This window comes from Mus pahari, chromosome 2, assembly GCF_900095145.1.
Source record: "Mus pahari chromosome 2, PAHARI_EIJ_v1.1, whole genome shotgun sequence".
NCBI classification, from domain to species: Eukaryota; Metazoa; Chordata; class Mammalia; order Rodentia; family Muridae; genus Mus; species Mus pahari.
In genome coordinates, this window is record NC_034591.1 from 149,215,312 (window position 1) to 149,234,157 (window position 18,846).

General features: G+C 45.8%; 1 protein-coding gene across 1 annotated transcript in view; it reads left to right on the forward strand.

The window, feature by feature from the left end:
• The window catches only part of Etv6 (ETS variant 6), a 235,674-nt gene extending 217,708 nt beyond the window's left edge, over positions 1-17,966 (forward strand). Inside the window, 5 exon segments of the mRNA XM_021190142.2 lie at positions 12,156-12,298; positions 13,523-13,623; positions 17,445-17,541; positions 17,544-17,619; positions 17,622-17,966. Of these exon segments, the coding sequence (XP_021045801.2) occupies positions 12,156-12,298; positions 13,523-13,623; positions 17,445-17,541; positions 17,544-17,619; positions 17,622-17,671 (467 nt within the window). The 3' untranslated portion in view covers positions 17,672-17,966.
• The last annotated feature ends 880 nt before the right edge of the window (positions 17,967-18,846 follow it).

An 18,846-nucleotide genomic window follows, 5' to 3' on the forward strand; every position in this document is an offset into this window, starting at 1 on the left:
CGGGGAGGAATGGGCTATGCAGTTATATGGGGTTAGCCATGAGGTATTGTGTGATTATGTGGGTGAACAGATGCCTGGTGGGTCATACCATTGTTCTGCTTATACATGAAATTTGCTTTAATAATGGAGAAACCGCGGGATGGGTGGTCAGGGGGCAAAGAAGGAAAAAAAACCTTACAGAAAAATCTGAATTTCCTCAGACAGCTAGAGGTAACAAGATGGGGTGGGAACTTCTAAGCAATGGAAGTGTCCTTAGCTGCACACCGTCTTGGTCCTTCTTCTACGCAGTGTTCCCAGATCCTGTTGCTTGCCTGTAATTCTCAGGACAGCCCTCTGAGGTTGAATCCCTGTAATGTGCATGGGTCATTTGGGGAAACCACAAGAGAGATCCAGCTCCGAAGACGCCAGGGCTTTCCCCAAGGTCAGAGGAGGGTTTAGTGTCACTCGGCTGTCATCTGCAGTGCTTCTCTTGAGGGGATAGCTTCCTTCCTTGTCCATGTCCACTGTCATTTCACCACAGACTTCTTGAGAATCTTAAGATAAGCATATAGGTCCAGAAAGAACACATGCATGCGAGAAGGAGGAGGGAGGAGGGGAGGGAGGAGGGCTGAAGGGATTATTTAGGTATACAGCACTATCTTCCCCTTGTAAGTTGCACATCTGTTTCATCGATTCTACCACTACTTTTAAATCCATATACCCAAAAAACAGCAGTGGATGGAGGAGGCGCAACACTTCAGATGCCACTGGAGGTAAATATCATATTGAGCAATTTGTTGGTCTCACAAAGGCAGAATATCACATTTATCTCTCATTGGTGGGTCTTAGATTTTTATGTAGATACTTAAGCTCATACAGGTACAGGTATGAAAATGTAAGAAACTGTAGGGTAACAAAGGAAATGAGCAGGAAGGGGGAAGGAAAGAAAAGGGAAGCTCGAGGTATGGCAGACTGCTCAAGCACATTTTATACTTGCGTGAAAGTGGCCTTATATAACCCGGTGCCGTACAGATACAGGAAGCCTCGTGGGATGTTCAGTCAGTCCAGTGACGAGCCTCCATATCCACAAATGCCTTGTCTTGAGAACACTTGAGAGAACTACTGTGTGCTTGTCCTTGCCTCTGAGAAGGTAGAGTGTTCTAGAAGATTCTCCCCGGGTCAGATCTTCTGGGGACAATGCAGTCATTCCTACAGAATGATTGAGTCCCATACAATGTATATATATATATTAATGTTCTTATGATCTTTGTAAATGTTGTAAAATCCCTAAATATATACATTACCTAATGTACTCCAATTCTAGATGAGCAGATGTAACTGGCAGGCCTTGCTTTTTTGCAGGGGTGAAATGCTGGGGTCAGGATCAGGTTGGGTGGTCGTTCAGGTCCCTTCCTGCTCTGCAAGTCCACAGTCTGACAGTGAGTCTTGATTCACCCTCTGCAGAGGTGGTTCATAGCTCCACACTCCTTTTGCCCCTTTGGAGGACCCTCTACTCCTCCCTCCCCCAACCCTCTGTCTTTCTGGGCTCCTAAGATCTTAGTAAAAGTGATTCTGTTTGTTGAAGGTCAAATTCTGTGAGTCACTGCTGTTTATACTGTTAAGGTTCTGTCTAGTGAGCAGCCATAGATGCTTTTAAATCTCTGCAAAGCGGCTGTTAGATGAGAAAATGTAGTTCCTTGAAGCCCTTTAATTGAGCACAGGAAGAAATGAAAGTGCCACCAAATGTCACACTGATGAGTAACTCCACTGGAGGGTGTAGACAGAAACACTACTTACCAGTGTGGAGCAAAACACAAGCCCAGATTCTTGCCATTCACGGATGATTGGCTTGGGTATAGGAGGATTTAGGCGTTCAGACACCTAGGAGAATTCTGCGCTATATTCGTGCAGGGTGGGAGTTCACAAAAACATAAGACTCAATCTTTGGCATGAAAAAGCTGAGGTTCACTATAAAAGCAAAGCACATGGAGTACAGTTCTCTTAGGGCTTCCACTAAGTACCACAGGAGGTCAGGACTGCCTTTCAGATGGGCTTAAAAGAATGCTTAAGGGGCAGAGTGTAGGGAGTCTGCCTTTAATCCCAGCACTTGGGAGGCAGAGGCAGGCACATCTCTGTGGGTTCAAGGCCAGCCTGTTTTACAGAATGAAACCTTGTCTCAAAATAAATATTTTTTAATAATGTATTTATTTCTATTTTGTGTACATTGGTATTTTGCCTGCATGTATATCTGTGTGAGTGTATCAGATTCCCTGGAACTGGAGTTGCAGACAATTGTGAGCTGCTCTGTGGGTGTTGGGAATTGAACCCAGGTCCTCTGGAGGAACAGCCAGTCCTCTTAGCCATTGAGCCATCTCTCCAAGCCTAAAATAAACATTTTTAATAAATAAATAAAAATAATGCTTAGAATTCGGGAGTAAAGAAAAAGCCATTCAAGATGGAGAAAACTCAGGCACAAACATAAGAAGCTATAAAGACACAGTGTTCTTGTCTGTTTCTAGTAGAGATACAAGACCAAGAGCTTGTCTGTCCAAGTCAACTAAAAAAATATTTTTCATAAACTCTTCTTTTCCCATCTCTGAAAAAAAAAAACTGATGAATCATGCAAATAAAAGACCACATAAACTATAACAATTTACCCTTGGTATTAACCATATGGGAAAACTAATTTAATAGGAAAATTCAGTAAATGATTAGCAGTTTAAATACACATTAAATACAAGTTAAGTCTATTTAAATATAACATGTTTTAACTTTACTTTGCAAATTAGGAAGAGGTCTTGGAAATTGTCCTCTGGATACACATCAGGCTGTTTGTGTTGGAGTCCTTTCTTAGGACTAAGTGAGTTCAGTAGAAGCAACTTTTACAGGTAAAGGAACTGAGAGGCACCTACATCAGGAACACAGCCTCAAGCCTGTGTCCCCATCCCACCCCAAATACTTCTACCCAGAGGCCTCTCAACGAGGATCGGAAGCCTTGGCCAAAGTGCAGCCTCCACCTGATTCTGTAAATGAGTTCATGAGGGAAAGCCAGCCACACTTTTATTAAGTTATCATCTATGTCTGCTTTCAAACCATGACCCAGGCATGAATACAGTTGAGTCACTTCAGAGAGCCTCTGGCCAGACGTCTTAGATATTTACCAATTGGCCTTGTACAGAAACAGTGGGGTGTCCTCCCGTGAACAGTCAGTATTCTGAGAACCTCAGACATAATTTAGGCTGAGGGTACAGGAAGCATAGTTCTTGCTGGCGAGGAAATGCTCACTTGAGGTGACGAGGCATGTCTGAGTCACGTGAAAGGACAAAGACAAATGATGTCAGCCAGTAGACAATTCAGGGCTGTAGGCCATGCTCACAGAACAGTAGAGCACAGCTGCAGTGGCATTGTGAGAATAAAGAAAACACGGCTCAGTGACGTAGTTTCTTTGCACATTTGAATGTGTAGTCACATTTTGTTTATTTATTCAGAAGTTATGTATTTACAATGTGCGAGACATTTCTCTTAGTGAAAGACACAAGATTGACCAATGCTTTGATCCTCCTGCCTCAACCTCCTGAGCTGGGATTACAGGTGGATACCATCACACTGGGCTCAGACAAGTCCTTTTTTTTTTTTTTTTTTAGGTCATTTTGATTTTCTCTTAAGTAGATTTTATATTTGTCCCTTCCTTGACCTTAATCTAAATATCTGCCAAGGAGAGATTCATTAGTTATCTGACATTCATCTTATAACCCACGGTTTGTCTGTTTTTTAAAATACAGTAGCCCAGGCTAACCCTAATCCTATGTCAGCCTCCTGAGTGCTAAGATTATGGGCTTGAACCACTACATCCAGCTTTATAGCTCATTCTTAGCTCATTTGCTACGCAAGAGCAGGGAATTTAGTCAAAGCCCTTGACCTACGGTGGCTGGGTTCTTTGCTTTCTTGTGAGAGTACCTGATAACTTTTGTTGCAGTATTTCAATCTTGTCAAACTTGAACTTCTTTCAGGATGCCATTATTCAATTGACTTATCTACAGCCAATAAGACTTAGAATTCCTTCCCACTTCAGGGTCCCCTCACTCCAAGCTCCCCACTAACACACTTCGTGGCAGTCTTTCGGATCCTTCGAGACAACCTTTGCTGTGCCTGCGGAGGGGAGGGGAACCATGTTTGCCTACAAGATTATATCTTTAACATAAGCGAGAAGATTCGGACTAGGGAGACATGAGCATCCTATCGTGTTTGTCAAGGGGCCCAAACAATGGACTTTCATGTATATTCAGTTGTTTGTCCATAGAAACTCAACCCTGGAAGCCTCCAGGAGAGATGAGGGAGGAAATACAGGGAGAGAACCCCTAAAATGAAGGGTCAGTGGGGGGATAGTATGGAAACCTAATATAGTAGAAACTTCCTAAAATATATGGATATACGAAGGTTATCTAAATGAAAGTATCAAGTAATGAGGAAACAGAGGCCTAGCTAGCCGCCTCCTATACCAGATGGAGCTTCTAATGCCAGGACTAGATTACATCTAATTAGGTTGTTAGCAAAAGGGGTCCCATGGGAATCCCCCAAACGACCCAGGCTGTTGCCAGGACCTTAGGTTGCTCTCCACAAACCGACAGCAAGGCCCCATTGCTGGAGAGAACACCTACAGACATCACTGACTGAACATGGAGAAGTCAACCTGGTGTCTCATAGAGACTTCATCCATATATTCCAATAGATTTGGTACAAGAAGGTATTCTTTCTATGTTTCCAAGAGAAACCTTTGATTGACTCTACACACTATCAAAAAGGAAATGTAAACACCAAGCCAGCCACAAATCCTTTCATCTGCAGTGGTGTCCTCCTGGCTACATGATATGGTAGGACAGTGGTGGCACAGTGCTTATGGAAGTAACCAACCAATATCTGATTTGACAACAGTCCACTCCACCAGATGGAGCCCGTACCAGACACTGCTTGGGTGACCAAGAACCAGAGACTAGATAACCCAGGGACTTACAGTAAAACAAAATACTACTGATCTTCAAAATATATATATTTAGCAGTAAATAAAATGGCTTCTAGTGACATTCTGCTATGCTCATAGTTCAGTTCCTTGCTCAGCCATTATCAAAGAAGTTGTCTCCTGCAGCAAATGGGAATAGATACAAAAACCCACAGACAGACAGACAGACAGACAGACAGGCATTGTGCAAAGAATGAGAGACCTTGGGGCACTCTCTCTTAAGGGGATATCTCTATCAGATCCCTCCCCTGAGGGCTTGGGCAACCCTGTGGAGAAGAAGGCATAGAGAGTCTTAGAACCGTAGGTGATGGAAGACAGCAAGGGAACAAGGCCGTCTAAATCAACAGCATCAGTGCACATACCAACTCACAGAGACTAAAGTGTGCACAAGGCCAGCATGCACAAGGCCTGCACAGGTCTGCACCAGGCCTCTGCATGTGTGTTCTGGCTTCCGGTTCAGTGTTTTCATGGGGACTCCTGAGTGTGTAAATGAATGGGTCCCTGAATTCTGTGCCTTCTCTTGGGCTCTTCCCTTTTGTTTGTTTGTTTTGTCTTAATTCCAGCATGTGAGGTTTTGTTTTATCTTATTTTATTATTATCCCTTATAAGCCTGTTTTCTGAGAGACTGAAAAGGGAGTAGATCTGGAAGGGAGAGAAGATAGGGAGAATCAGAGGAGTGGAGGGAGGGGAAATGTAATCAGGATATAGTATGTGGGGGGGGAAATCTATTTTCAATAAAAGCAGGGGTGGGGGGCCTCAGGGAGGATGGTAGGAGGCGTGGCCTCAGAGGCCCTGGGGCAGTGGAGGATAGATGGGTACTCCAGCCTCCCGCTCACCTTCTCCGTTAACCTTCCTAGAAACCTGAAGGAGAGTAACTTCAAGTGAGGCTTTTGGGTTCTTCCCCCTTTTGTAAATGAGCCTCAGGAATAGCCTTTAAGATAAAATAAATAAATAAATAAATAAGATAAAATACAAAGAGCCGTAGAAATGAGGGTCCACATCATTCCTAAGCCTTCCTAATGAGGGGTGAGGATCTCGAGTCAAAGGACAGAGTTGTGGGAGGTTTCCCTCGGCCTAAAGGATGCCATAGTTGTGTTGCACGCACTGAAAGAGTAACTCTCTCTCCTGTACTGTCCCAGGGCCTCTGCCCAGAGCCCTCTCTTGGTGGGGTCTAGTACTGAAGAGCCAAGGCATCACCAGGAAAGCAGGGAGGACCTGTGGGTTCCCCCAGCCTCTGCAGTCAGCAGGATGGAATGCGGTTCTTGCCTTCCAGGGCAGGGCTTAATACTCTAGGCTTAAGGCTCCTTTCTTATCTGTAGCATTGGGAATACTGCCCGCTTCTGAGCGATTGTGATTGATGGTAAGACAGCACGGGAATGTGACACACAAGTGGGTTAATTTAATGCTCACAGGTCCCGGTGCCTCCTCTGCTTCACTACAGAGCTGTCATACTGTGGGTCTAAGAGGTTCGTGGAGCACTCAGGTGTCCATCCTGAACTGGCAAGGGTGTTGGTAAGCAGCCAATGATGCTAACCCACAAAGCAAGCACAGCCCTCCCCAACGTCCTTCGGGATTTGCATCTTTGACCTCTATCCCCTATGCTTTGCCCACTGTCCCTTTTAGAGAAGGTGGGTAAGATAATGACTAAGACCGTTCACTCCATCTGGAATGTTCTAAGTGCTTCTGACCTCTCACTTTCTATCCAAGGCACTGTCCTGGTTTCAGCAGTTCTAGAGAGGAAGAATGTTTCAGGGTAGTGTTTAGAAAAGAAACTGCTTCCCCATGTCCCACCTCTCTGCTGTCCTTGGATATAAATCGAGAGGCTACACCTACCTGTAGCAAAACCATGGCAGGGTACTGCTAGCCTCCTGCTGTAGGCTGAATCTCAGTTGGTCTGAGCGTGAGTGCAGTGTCTGCCTTCTCTCTGCTGCGTAACTAACCAATAGCAGGAAAGAGTCCGTTTGTTTGCAAGGCCGGGAAGCATCGGTTGTGGTTCCTGTTACCTGTCCCCACCACACCCTTTCCTGGCATGCCGCTGTAGACTCACGGTCTCTGTTTTCCTCCACCACAGCAAAACACAAGCAGTTTTCCATTGTACACACATGGCTGCATATCAACACACAGTTGGCAGTGCTGGACTCTGTACTTCTGGGCAATAGCTGATGTGGCCTGGGGACAGGGAAGAGCACCTGGATGGCAGAGGATCCCCCTCTATGCTGGGAACCTGTGTTCCTATAAAGGGCACCCCAACTTTCACACTCTTTGATATTTAAGCCAAAGAATGCTTTGTCGTGGGGACTTGTCCTATGCAGCCTTAGACAAACTGGAAGTGTCTCCAGGCACTGTCACATACCAGCTCGGATGGAAAAAAAATCACTGCTCAGCTCAGAACAATGGTTGTGGCAAGCTGGCTGCCACTTCTCAGTTTATATCTTACTGTACCGCTCTGGTACTGGTCTTTCAATAAACTTAGCAATTTTGAGGTCATCGGTGTTAAAAGTGTAACCAGGGACACTGAACTTTGTCCCATTGGTACTATAAACTTAAACCCATGGTACATGCAGGGCTCATAGACCATCACTTAAAATTCCATTTGAGCAAGTAAAACAACGTAAAAACAACTTTCTTAGAAACTTTCTGGAAAGTTAAATTTTATTCTCCATCATTACACATCCCTTTTGTCTGTAATTTGACCCGCCTACTCAGAATTTTTAAAGATTGGTTTTGTCTAACAGGGATTTATTTTTAGAAGCCATATTGGTTATGTGTGAATTGCCCATCTTTTCTATATTCTCTGTCCTGTGAGTTTATACAATAAGTCTCTAGTAAGAGACAGACGTGGGAGTGAAAATATTTCTTCCTAACCACAGGAAGGGATTTTTTACAATGCTTCTTAGAGCCAGGTACCTCACCCAGGCAGGAAACAGGGAACTGCTCCTGCAGTTGGAAAGGAGCTTTATCTGAGATAATCCATTCTGTAAACTTCCTCTGGAAAAAGAGGTGACCCAAGTGATGAGCATGTCTTTAAAATACTCATATGTCCCTCTATGGAAGAAAAGGCCTTGGCCCTAGTTTCCTTTCCCTTTGCTCTGATAAGAGAGGGTTTATTCTGGCTCACAAGTCAAGCGTATCACGGTGGGGAAATCAAGGCGGCAGGAGTTTGAAGCAGCTGTCTCCATCACACCTACAATCAGAAAGCAGAGGGATAAATACATTTTACTGCTCAGCTCTTTCTCCACTTATGTAGTCCAGGAACCTATCTAGGTGGGCAAGTCTTCCAATATCAGTTAACTCAGTCAAGATAATCCATACACACATTCCCAGAGCCCCATCATCACCCTGGTGATTCTATATTCTGTCAAGCTGACAGGTAACACCATTGTCTCCTTAGGAGAGACAAACTTAGGGCTGGAGAAATGGCTCGGAGGTTAAGAGCACTGACTGCTCTTCCAGAGGTCCTGAGTTCAATTCCCAACAACTACATGGTGGCTTGCAACCATCTGTAATGGGATCTGATGCCCTCTTCTGGTGTGTCTAAAGATAGCAACAGTGTACTCATATATATTGAATGAATAAATAAGTCTTCTTTTAAAAAAGGAGAGATAAACTTAAAATTAATAAATAACTTGTAGTTTAAAAATAATAAACATGCATGTTCAGTTGCTTTATAGGATGGACTTTGTTAATAGAATATAATCTATTTTATTTATTGAATTATAGCATTTTTATTATTGATCAAAGAACATTGCATCTGTACAGACACAGCATCAGACAAAGCTAGAAAATTCCAGGTGGTCTCTGATAATTGTATCCAAAGGATCTAGAGAACAAGAGATCGTGCCTTTTACTTAATAGGAATATTGAAAAGAAAAATAACTCAGGTGGCTTATACTTCTATGGTAAATAAGAGAGAACATGGCTGTGTGGTCAGACAGTTATTTTTATCATCTCGGCATAATTTTTAAAGAAACAGAGAAATCAATAGTGTTATAAAAGCCACTTACACTCTGAGCTTGAAGTAACTGCTTTATGCCATGAAATTCCCCCTTGCTACTTCCGTTAGTGGCTGAGTAATTCAGTGTGTCTTGAATGTCAACGTTTTTATTACGCAGCTAATGTTGGCTTTGCTGGATTAAATGTCATTTAAAGTGATCAATTGGGAGCTTGTTTGGGGTTACTTTCAAATTTATGAAAGGGGAAAAACACTGCAATATACAAATGTTCTTGAAGCTTACAAGTACAGTCTGTTCTCCGGCAAACCCCGTCCTGCATTCGCCATCCAGTGGGCACATTATACAGTCACATTCGGGAACCAAGTTTGAGGTCTCTGAAAAGACTCCCTGACACCCCTGGGCTGGGTAAGCCCTGAAAAAATAATCCAAGGGACAGCTGGGATGTGCCATGGCAGTAAAAAAGAGAAAGTGCAGTGGAAAATCTTTGTGCAGATGGGAATGGAGTTCAGGAGAGCTGTCTGCTCTGCCCCTAAGTCTGAACTCTGCAGGGTGGCTGGAGCCCAGAGGTCTGTGCTTAGCTCGTGTTAACCTTACTAAGGCTGATACAAAAGAGCAAGGCATGGCGGTGCGCGCCTGTAACCCTATCACTGGGTAGGTGAAGGCAGGAGGACCCTGGGACTTTCCAGCCAGCCAGTCAAGCTTCACCGATGGGTGTCAGGTACAATGAGAGACCTTGTCTCTCAGTGCATAGCAGTTAAAGAGATGCCCAGCCTTGATTTCTGGCTTCCACGTGTATATGCGTTTGCACTCATGGGTATACACACATGATTGTTACCACTCAGGCATGCAGAACAGGGGCCATGTGCACACTTCCATCTTCTCCTCACTGAATAGCATTTTATGTGAATAGGGCTCGGTTTGGGGAGATGTTTGCCAGTCGGGTGATACTACAGAAAACTCAAGTGTGCCTGCCCTTTGATTGCGACACCAAAGCCACACTAGAGAATCGCAGCTCAGTTCTTGCCTTAGCCCATCCAGGCTGCTGAAACAAAATGCCGTAAGGTGACCTCCACAAACAGTGGGAATTAGCCAAATGTGGTGGTGCATGCCCGTCACCTCAGCACTTGGAGGGTAACAAGAACATCACCACGAGTTTGAGGCCAGCCTGGGCTACATACTGAAACTCTGTCTATAAAACAGGAAGTACAGGAGAAGAGGGAGGGAAGAGGAAAAGGAAGTAGGAAGGAAGTGTCGCCCCCACTTTCTGGAGACTCCAGGGTTGAAGGGGAGAGTGTATATTTGAGGTCTGCTGATGGATATCCCCCTCTCTCCTAGGTAGCATCTTCTTGCTGTGTCCTCACAGATAGATATGTAAGGGAGCTCTTGCAGATATCTTTTATAAAAGCACTCACTGGGACTGGAAAGCCGGTTAGGAGCACTCGCTGTTCTTGCAAAGATCCCAAGTTCAGTTCCTAGCACCCACATGGCAGCTTGCAACTATCTGTACCTCTGGTTCTGGGGGATCCAGCACCCTCTTCTGGTCTCTGTGGGATCCTGCATGCATGTGCTACTCATTTACTCACACAGGTGTGCATGTAAATATGTGAGATGCACATTCAGGGAGCAGCTGGAAAGGGCACCGCCTCCTCTTAACCCTGAGGTTAATCCAGCATTTGCTATACCCAGAAGGTGCATGTCTGCCTCTGCTGCACCCTGGTCTGGGCTGGAGGGCAAACCAGGTACCGTTACAGCACAGACCTAGAAACCAGAGATTCACAGCCAAAACTCTGGGCTGAGCCCAGTGCAGGACGACACTAAATCATCTTATGAATGTTTGCTGTCTGACCACTTAATCGGGTATGCGTTCTCCAAGTGAAAAATGATATTCTTGCACGAAGTTCCTTTCCACCATGATTCCATTATGATAAAGCAACTTGAAAGACTTCCAAAGGATGATTTAATGAGAACATCTGTATTTTTTTTTAATGCTAGCCACAGTCCCCACAGCCAACGTCACCAAGCCACATAGTTTTTAATTTCCCATCATTTTTCATTTCTTGCTGTTTTCTGTCTTCCACTATCCCTTCAGCATCTTCCACCATCTGCAAAATAGTCTTTAAACTCTAATCTTTTTATCATACTGTTCTCATTGTATCATAATATTTTCTTTCTGGTCTCGGGGAATGAACCAGTTGGTAAAGTGTTTGCCCGGGGACCTGATAGTGACCCCCCCCCATCTCATATAAAGGCAGTATGGATCTGCAAACCTCTGTAAAAAAACGTTCTATGGAGACAGAGACGGTCTAGATGCCTGTTCAGTGAGAGACTGTATCTCTAAATAAGAAGTAGGTGAAGGGGCTGGAGAGATAGCTCAGTGGGTAAGTGCTTGCTATGCAAATAAGATGACCTGAGTTTGAATCCCAAGCAGTGGTGTAAAAGTCAGGCTAAATGCCATGTAAAATGCACAGCTGTAACCACAGAATTGGGGATGGTGGTGGGTACAGATGGACCTTTAGAGCTTGCTGGCCTGCCAGCCTAGCAGAAGTGGTGAACTACAGGTTCAATGAGAGGCCCTGTCTCAAGACAGTCAGGCCGATAGAGCATGATACCAGTGGCTCCTCTGGCGTTTTAGTGTATGTGGATATGCCCACACACACTCACACAGAGAAATTTCAAAACTAGTAAGATGGAAAATGATTTACGAAGACACTTAATGTCATCCTCTGGCCTACACACACACACACACACACACACACACACACAGAGAGAGAGAGAGAGAGAGAGAGAGAGAGAGAGAGNAGAGAGAGAGAGAGAGAGAGAGAGAGAGAGAGAGAGAGAGAGAGAGAGAGATTCTCTTTCTACCATTTATCCATCTACCCTCTCTGTGGCCCGTGATCAAAGCCTATTTATTCATTTATTCATTTGCAGGTACAGCTTGGGTGGTTCAGCTTCAAGTTTTGCCATGACTTTGAACAAGTCTTCTCCTCATATAAAGGTGGTAGCCTTGGTCAACACCGAGTCTCCCTGGGTCAAAGGGTCAGAGGTCAGCAGGAGGTCCCAGACACTCTCAGAACCCATGTCATCTGTGAAATAAGGAAATAAGACAGTCAACTCCAGCCCAGGCTGTGGTTCCACACCCTTTTTCTGACTCTTGTGACTGCCTCCACAGAAACACTCTCAACAGCACTGTCCTCTCTCCTCTGTAGACTGTAGACTGCTTTGGGATTACGTCTACCAGTTGCTCTCTGACAGCCGGTACGAAAACTTCATCCGATGGGAGGACAAAGAATCCAAAATATTCCGGATAGTGGATCCCAACGGACTGGCTCGACTCTGGGGAAACCATAAGGTAAAAGGGCCAAATATTTGTTGGGGAAGCTGCTGCCAGAACGGTCTTCATCCTTGAATTGGAGGGTGATTGTCTTGCCGCCTCCAAAGCCTACCCATGATTCTTTGGTTTCTCCTCACTGGGCACACAATTAGGTAGCTGTGAAGGAAGGAAATAATTAAAGATCCCTGTTTTTCCATGGACCTCTGTCCAGGGCCCATTAACTCAGCAGAACTCAGTTCAGTAGACTTATAAATGTCCCCCCCCTGACCACGCCCCTTGACCTGGATCTGCCACCCCTGTTGTCCTTAAGTACTGAGGAATGGAGAAGTAGTGAGAGCTATATGACTCACAGGGGACCTTTGGGAAGTGTTACTTCTGTCCCCACCAGTTGGAAACCCCCCTTTTCACAAAAGTCCTTTTCTGCATGGAAAAATACATTCTGATTATAAAATACCCCCTTTACAAGCAAGAGCTGCAAGAAGTCAGCCCCCACAGTTTTCCAAAAGAGGAAGAGGAAGTGCAATTCAAAACATAGTCCTTTATAGTAAGGAAGGTGGTTCAAATGTACAGATATAAAAAGGAGATAATTGTGACCCAGGCCGGTTGACACATAAGGAGATTAAGACCAAGCTGGGGACACTGAGGAGACACCGCCGAGCCTCAAGCCTCCTAAGAAGGCAGCCAGAGCTCTTTCCCAATTGAGAAAGTCCAGTCGAGAACCACAAACAGATAGGTCAAGGCCACCTAAGCAGATGTTTGGGTACCTGAGTCACTGAGGGACCTTCTGTGCCCTGCCCATCAATAGCAATGACAGACTAAGAAGCAAGTGTATAATCATCATTACACCCCAAAACGAAACTTGATGTGAACCAGACATGAAGGCCTCCCACCTGAGATAGAAGAGGCCCCAGTGCAGTCTCCCGAGAAGGAATGAGGCCAGTTGCCATAGTGTGGGCTAGGTTAGTGAGTACTTCCAGCCCTGACTAGGGCAGTTCAGTTCAGGAGGAGACCTTGGCCACAGTGGCTGTGAGGGTAGACAGCAGAAGGGAGGACCCTAGAAGGCGGCAGACCAGCAAGTAGGTGACATTCCCAGGCTGGTGAGGCCGTGTGGAGTGACTCAACAGCCTTTATTTTAATAGCTGCCTGGTGCCTTTTCTGAAGTTCATTTCATTGTGTCTTTGTGCTTTTTTTTTCCCCTTTCTCTCCTCTCTCTCTCTCTCCCTTCCTCCTTTGAACAAACAGAACAGAACAAACATGACCTATGAGAAAATGTCCAGAGCCCTGCGCCACTACTACAAACTAAACATTATCAGGAAGGAGCCCGGACAAAGGCTTTTGTTCAGGTAGCACTTCCTCTTTTCCCTTTCCTTCTTTTGGGAGGACATTATTTTCTTTACATAAGAGGGAGGAGGGAGGCTGTTAGGAGCTCTGACATGCCAATCTGAGGCCCAGAGCTATGACTGCAATTGGATTGGAGAGTTGGTTGGAAACTGGGTGCTGGCTTGTTAGGATTTAAGGGGGGAAAGATCACTCCTTTCCCTGAAGTCTGTCCTGTATAAAAGCCAAAGCTAAATGCGATCTGACTCATCTTTAAAATAACACGGTGGTCAAATAGCATTATCTGACATTGGTGTCCGGTGGAGTTAAACGGACCAATCAGGATAACTATTGTCAATAGCAAAGTGAAGGATTAAGCTGGGACTTCCAGGTCACCAAACCTGGAAGCTGCTTTGTCAAGCTTCAGGTCACGACCCACAGTGAGTCACTCAACTCTGTGGGTGTACTTGGTCAACAACAGCCACTTTCTTAGTGAAATAGAAAATGCAGTATCACGGAGTTGAACACACCAAATTATAGCTCATCAAGGAGTGACCATTAATTCATAAAGATTTTGTTCGGCTTGTGTGTAGGTATGTGTGTGCATATGCGTTTGGAGGCCAGAGGTCAACCTGTGATGTCACTTCTCAGGCCCTATCCAGCTTGTTTTTTGAGATTAGGTCTCACTCACTGGCTTAGGGCTAAGAAGCTCCGGGGTTCTGCCTGTCCCCACCTCCCGGCAACTGGGATGACTAAGCATATGCCACTCTGTCCCCTTCTGTGTGGGTGAGAACTGAACTCGTGCATGGCAAACACTTTACCGACTGAGCCCCTCAGATTGTGTGTCTTACAAACACATCACCGTTAGAAAAGTATGACAGCCACTGAGGTCGGGAGCTCTCCCTCCCTCCTTCCAGATTCTCCATAGCTAATGGTTCCAGCTGTTTCAGCTGCCCTGGAGATTGTGGTTTCCGGAAGTAGAGAAGAAGGATCTAAAGGGATAATGAAGATGGCATAGGGGGAGCCCTCACTCACACCATTGGTCACTGAAGTGACAGGAGGGAGCCATATTGCAGTTAGGACTTTAGGTTGTAGGTTTTGGCCAATTTAGGACAAAAAGCACAACCTCTGGGACTGGAGATGTGGATTTAGGATCATCTATGTTCAGGTAGGGAGATGTCACTGTATATGAGGAGCCGTGGGGACCTCAATGGTGTCTTCATGAGGAGATCACAGAAGAAGCCACACATTAGCCCTGAGGTGGAGTGGTAATGTAGGACCAACGTAGGTCATGTTGATCTCCAAAAGGAAGACATGTCAGTGGAATAAATAAATACAGATGAGCCCTCCCTGCCTCCGGCTCTGTTGACATCTTCATCCTGCACCCCAAACTTCCAGCTCCCTGTTCTTTTACTGTAGATGACCAGTTCCCACTTCCCTCAACCTCGTCTATCACCTCAGTCCTTAGACTTAAATCTGACCACGAAACCCCTCATGGAATTTCAAAAGAATGTATGCTATGCCTGCTAAAATATCACATTAGTACTGCAGATGTGGTTGCTGCAAGGCAGGCCTTCATGGCTGAGAAATTCTACCCAGAAAGCTCTGCTCTCATCAGTTGACCGCCACTGTCCAAAGTGATGGAAGGTGGACTCATACCTGATTCTTTCTGTATCCAAGTCAATTACTGGGCTGCACCATGTGCTGGCTCGGCAGCCCTCTCCCTGACTAGTTCTGTGTTGAAGGCCTGAAGCCTGGCAGCTGAGTTCCCCAGGGTTTGTAACCAGCCTGTCTGGGGTTGAAGCCTGTGGCAAACAAATTCGTGGAATGTGTATGACAGACATGACTATCCCTAACTTTCTCACATCCACACACCCTCAAGGCCACCTCAAGTTGCCTGTCCTTTATGAGGCCCTCCTCAGCTCTCGCTCCCACATAGGCACCCTCTCCCACCATCTCCTGTGTACCCTTTGTCCTCAAGCACACCATAACTTTCATTCTTAGTAGTCTGTGTGGAGCTGGCGAAACCAGTTCCCAGCAGCAACTACATGATGGCTCACAAACCATCTGTATCTCCAGTGCCAGGGAACCTGATGCCCTCTTCTGGCCTCTTCATGCTCCTGCATGCACACGGTGCACATAAACCCTTGCAAGACATATGCATAAACTAAAATAAGTCTTTAAGACATCTTCAGTATGTCTTAGTAATATAATCATGACTAATATAGTTTAATAATATGTGTGAAGTCTTCCTTGCCACAATTAAATCATAAGTTCCTAGAAGGTAGAGGCCTCTGATTTATTTAATTTTGTATATACTTTAGGGAGAATCTCAGTACACATTTCATGACCAACTGGCGTGGTATGGAGTTTTAAGCTTAACATGGCAAAAAAGTCTGAAGGAAGGGTCAGTTTGGGCCTGGGGGAAGCTTTAGCAACTTCAGATGTTGAGGAAGATGTTTTATTGAGAAGATAGCAGTAGAATACAGACAGAAGCAGCTGTGACATGGAGCCGAGAAGTCATGAGCAGAAAGGAATGTCAGTAGACATGGAAGGTTCGCCAGCATCCAGTGAGAGGCTCTGAGGAAGAGATGGAAGCCAAACTGTACAAAATGGTGCCTTATCCCGTGTGTGTGTGTGTGTGTGTGTGTGTGTGTGTGTGTGTGTGTGTAAATTGACTAGGTTTGTAATCTAGTGACAAGACATGTGGTAGGTAGACTTCAGGGTGGACTCACGCCTGTAAGCACTCCTTGATGATAAAGCAAACTACCAGAGAGCACTTACTTGAAGGAGTCCAGAAAGTTCCAGGTCAGAACAACTCTGAAAGTTTGTAAAGAGGTGTGAGCCATGGTCTCCATGGTCGCTGTCAGGGCTAACAGACAGGAGCAGTGAGATGCGAGCCATGGTCGCTGTCAGGGCTAACAGACAGGAGCAGTGAGATCGAGCCATGGTCGCTGTAAGCACTAGCAGATGGGAGCGGGAGGTAAACACAAGAGAGCAGTGGGGAGTAAGTGTTTCTTCGGGAGCTTTGCAGATGGACCAAAGACTGCATCTAGGACTCGGCAGAATGGTGAGAGGAAAGGGCTGTCGGAAGATAGGGGCCACATATAGGAAAAGGGAAAAGTACAAACAGAGTGAAGTCTGCAGAAAGCTCAGCCCCCGGGCCCCACTCCACGTCACCTCAGCCTACCACCACCCCACCACCTCCTCACCGGACCAGCGCCCCACCCCACCAGCCCCCACCCCGACTGTCACCCCACTGCCACATCACCCATTGTCAGGGAAGACGAGGCATTTGTAACCAGACCTCCCACCTGCACATACAAACCATGGTCAGAACCATGGTCACTGTGGCTATTCCAGCTGACACACAGTGATGGAGAATGTGAGGCTTGCTGTAGACTCAAGCTACAAAGGAAGGAGGCATGAAGTCATCTCTGTCAGTTCAGGTAGATCAGTGGAAACAAGAGGATTCTTCTTGCTTTTCTCATTTCCAGAAGCTTCCTTCCCTAACCTGCCTACTAATCAAAAGTATCCACTTGACATCTAATAGTGTCCTTTGAGTTAAATTCAAGTTTTAAATACTCAGACTGGAATGGAAGTAGGTATAGGAGTCCTGTGGGTCGCTGTAAAAGTCGAACTCTTGGGGTTGAGGAGCAGGCTCCATGGGCAAGAGTGCTTGCCGCGTAAGTGTGAGGACCTGAGTTCAAGTCTCCAGCACTCGCCTAAAAAGTGAGAATAGGTTCCCAGTTCCCATGTCAGTTGCTCTAAGGGTTAGGGTAAAGAGGGGGTGGGGACATCTTTGGGAACACAGATTCTTTTGACTCTTTCATTTCCTGCTCCAAAGGTTCATGAAAACCCCAGACGAGATCATGAGTGGCCGGACAGACCGTCTAGAACACCTCGAGTCTCAGGAGCTGGATGAACAAACGTACCAAGAGGACGAATGTTAAGGGAACCTACCACAGCCTCACCGGTGGGCTGGCCGAGAGGAAACCTGCCCACGGGGACCGCGGGAGGCGTGATGAAGCAGGCGAGCTAGGGATGGCTGTAAAGGAAGAGACCAGGGAGTAGACACTTCTCCTGCCGATCAAGAGGGACCCAGAGCACCTTAGACAAGCCACCCAGCCATGGCAGGGCGGAGGGCACAAGCCTGAGACTCACACGTCACGTTCGTTTCTCCTTCGGATCTCTTGTCTGTAACCCTCGCCCTCACCCTTCCCCTGCACCTGTTGTAGTCTCATGGTGTTTCTGGTTTTGTTTTTGTTTTTGTTTTTTAAGAACATGCAGTTTGACTATTCATCATTCATACAGGGAAGACATCACATGTTGTTTTCCTATGGAAATATATCTATTATATATATTATTAATTTTTTTTTTTTTTTTTGGTTGTTGTTGCAAATCTCACCGAGTACAGCCAGCTCGGCTGGTCAGGAAAGAGAAGACTTGCAGAAGGAACCAGGTTTCTCTTTTTCCTGCCACATAGATCTGATGTGTCCTGTCCAAGTCAGGTCTTAGATGAGAAAGGAAAACAAAATGAGAGAGATACTTTCAAACAATGAAAAAGAAGAGTTCTGTCTCCATCTCCCGCCACACCCTCTCTCGCTCATCCCCACCTCCTTCTCCTTCCCCCTTCTCTGCCTGCTGTCCATCCACTTCACAGGCTTTTCGTCAGAACTAGCCTCACTAGCACCTAAACTGAACAGTGACGCGGCTGCTCTGTGACAGTCAGAACCCTTGGGTACCCATTGGAGGAAGACCAGACATCCCCCCAAATGCTGCTGTATTCTAGAAAGAACAATGGGAGGATCGGGCATAAGATAGGACAGAAGGTGGTCACAGGATTTGCAAGGCCCTGGCATTTTGGGATTGTCCTGAAAGTGCTACACAGGAGGAAAATATGAGAGACCACACAGGCCTGGTAGTCCAGGAGCTGAGAACAGGTCACCAAAGCTGTCCCAAGACATCGTGCCCTCGTGGGATTGTCACCACCTCCCACACACACTCCAAGTCCTAGCCTTTTTCTTCTATGCTGGTCCACACAGAACACAGAACACGCATGAGGGAGGATGCTGGAATTCAGTCTCGGGCGCAGCCGGTATTTGCACAGCCAGAGCAGACAGGAAATTCCTCAGATTCAGACTTTTTTTTTTCTCCTTCTGTCATGGCTGTATTTCAGGAGGACTTATCTGTGGCTCTTCTCCACCTCGACATAAGGTCAGTAGTATCTTCCAGGATAAGGGTAATGC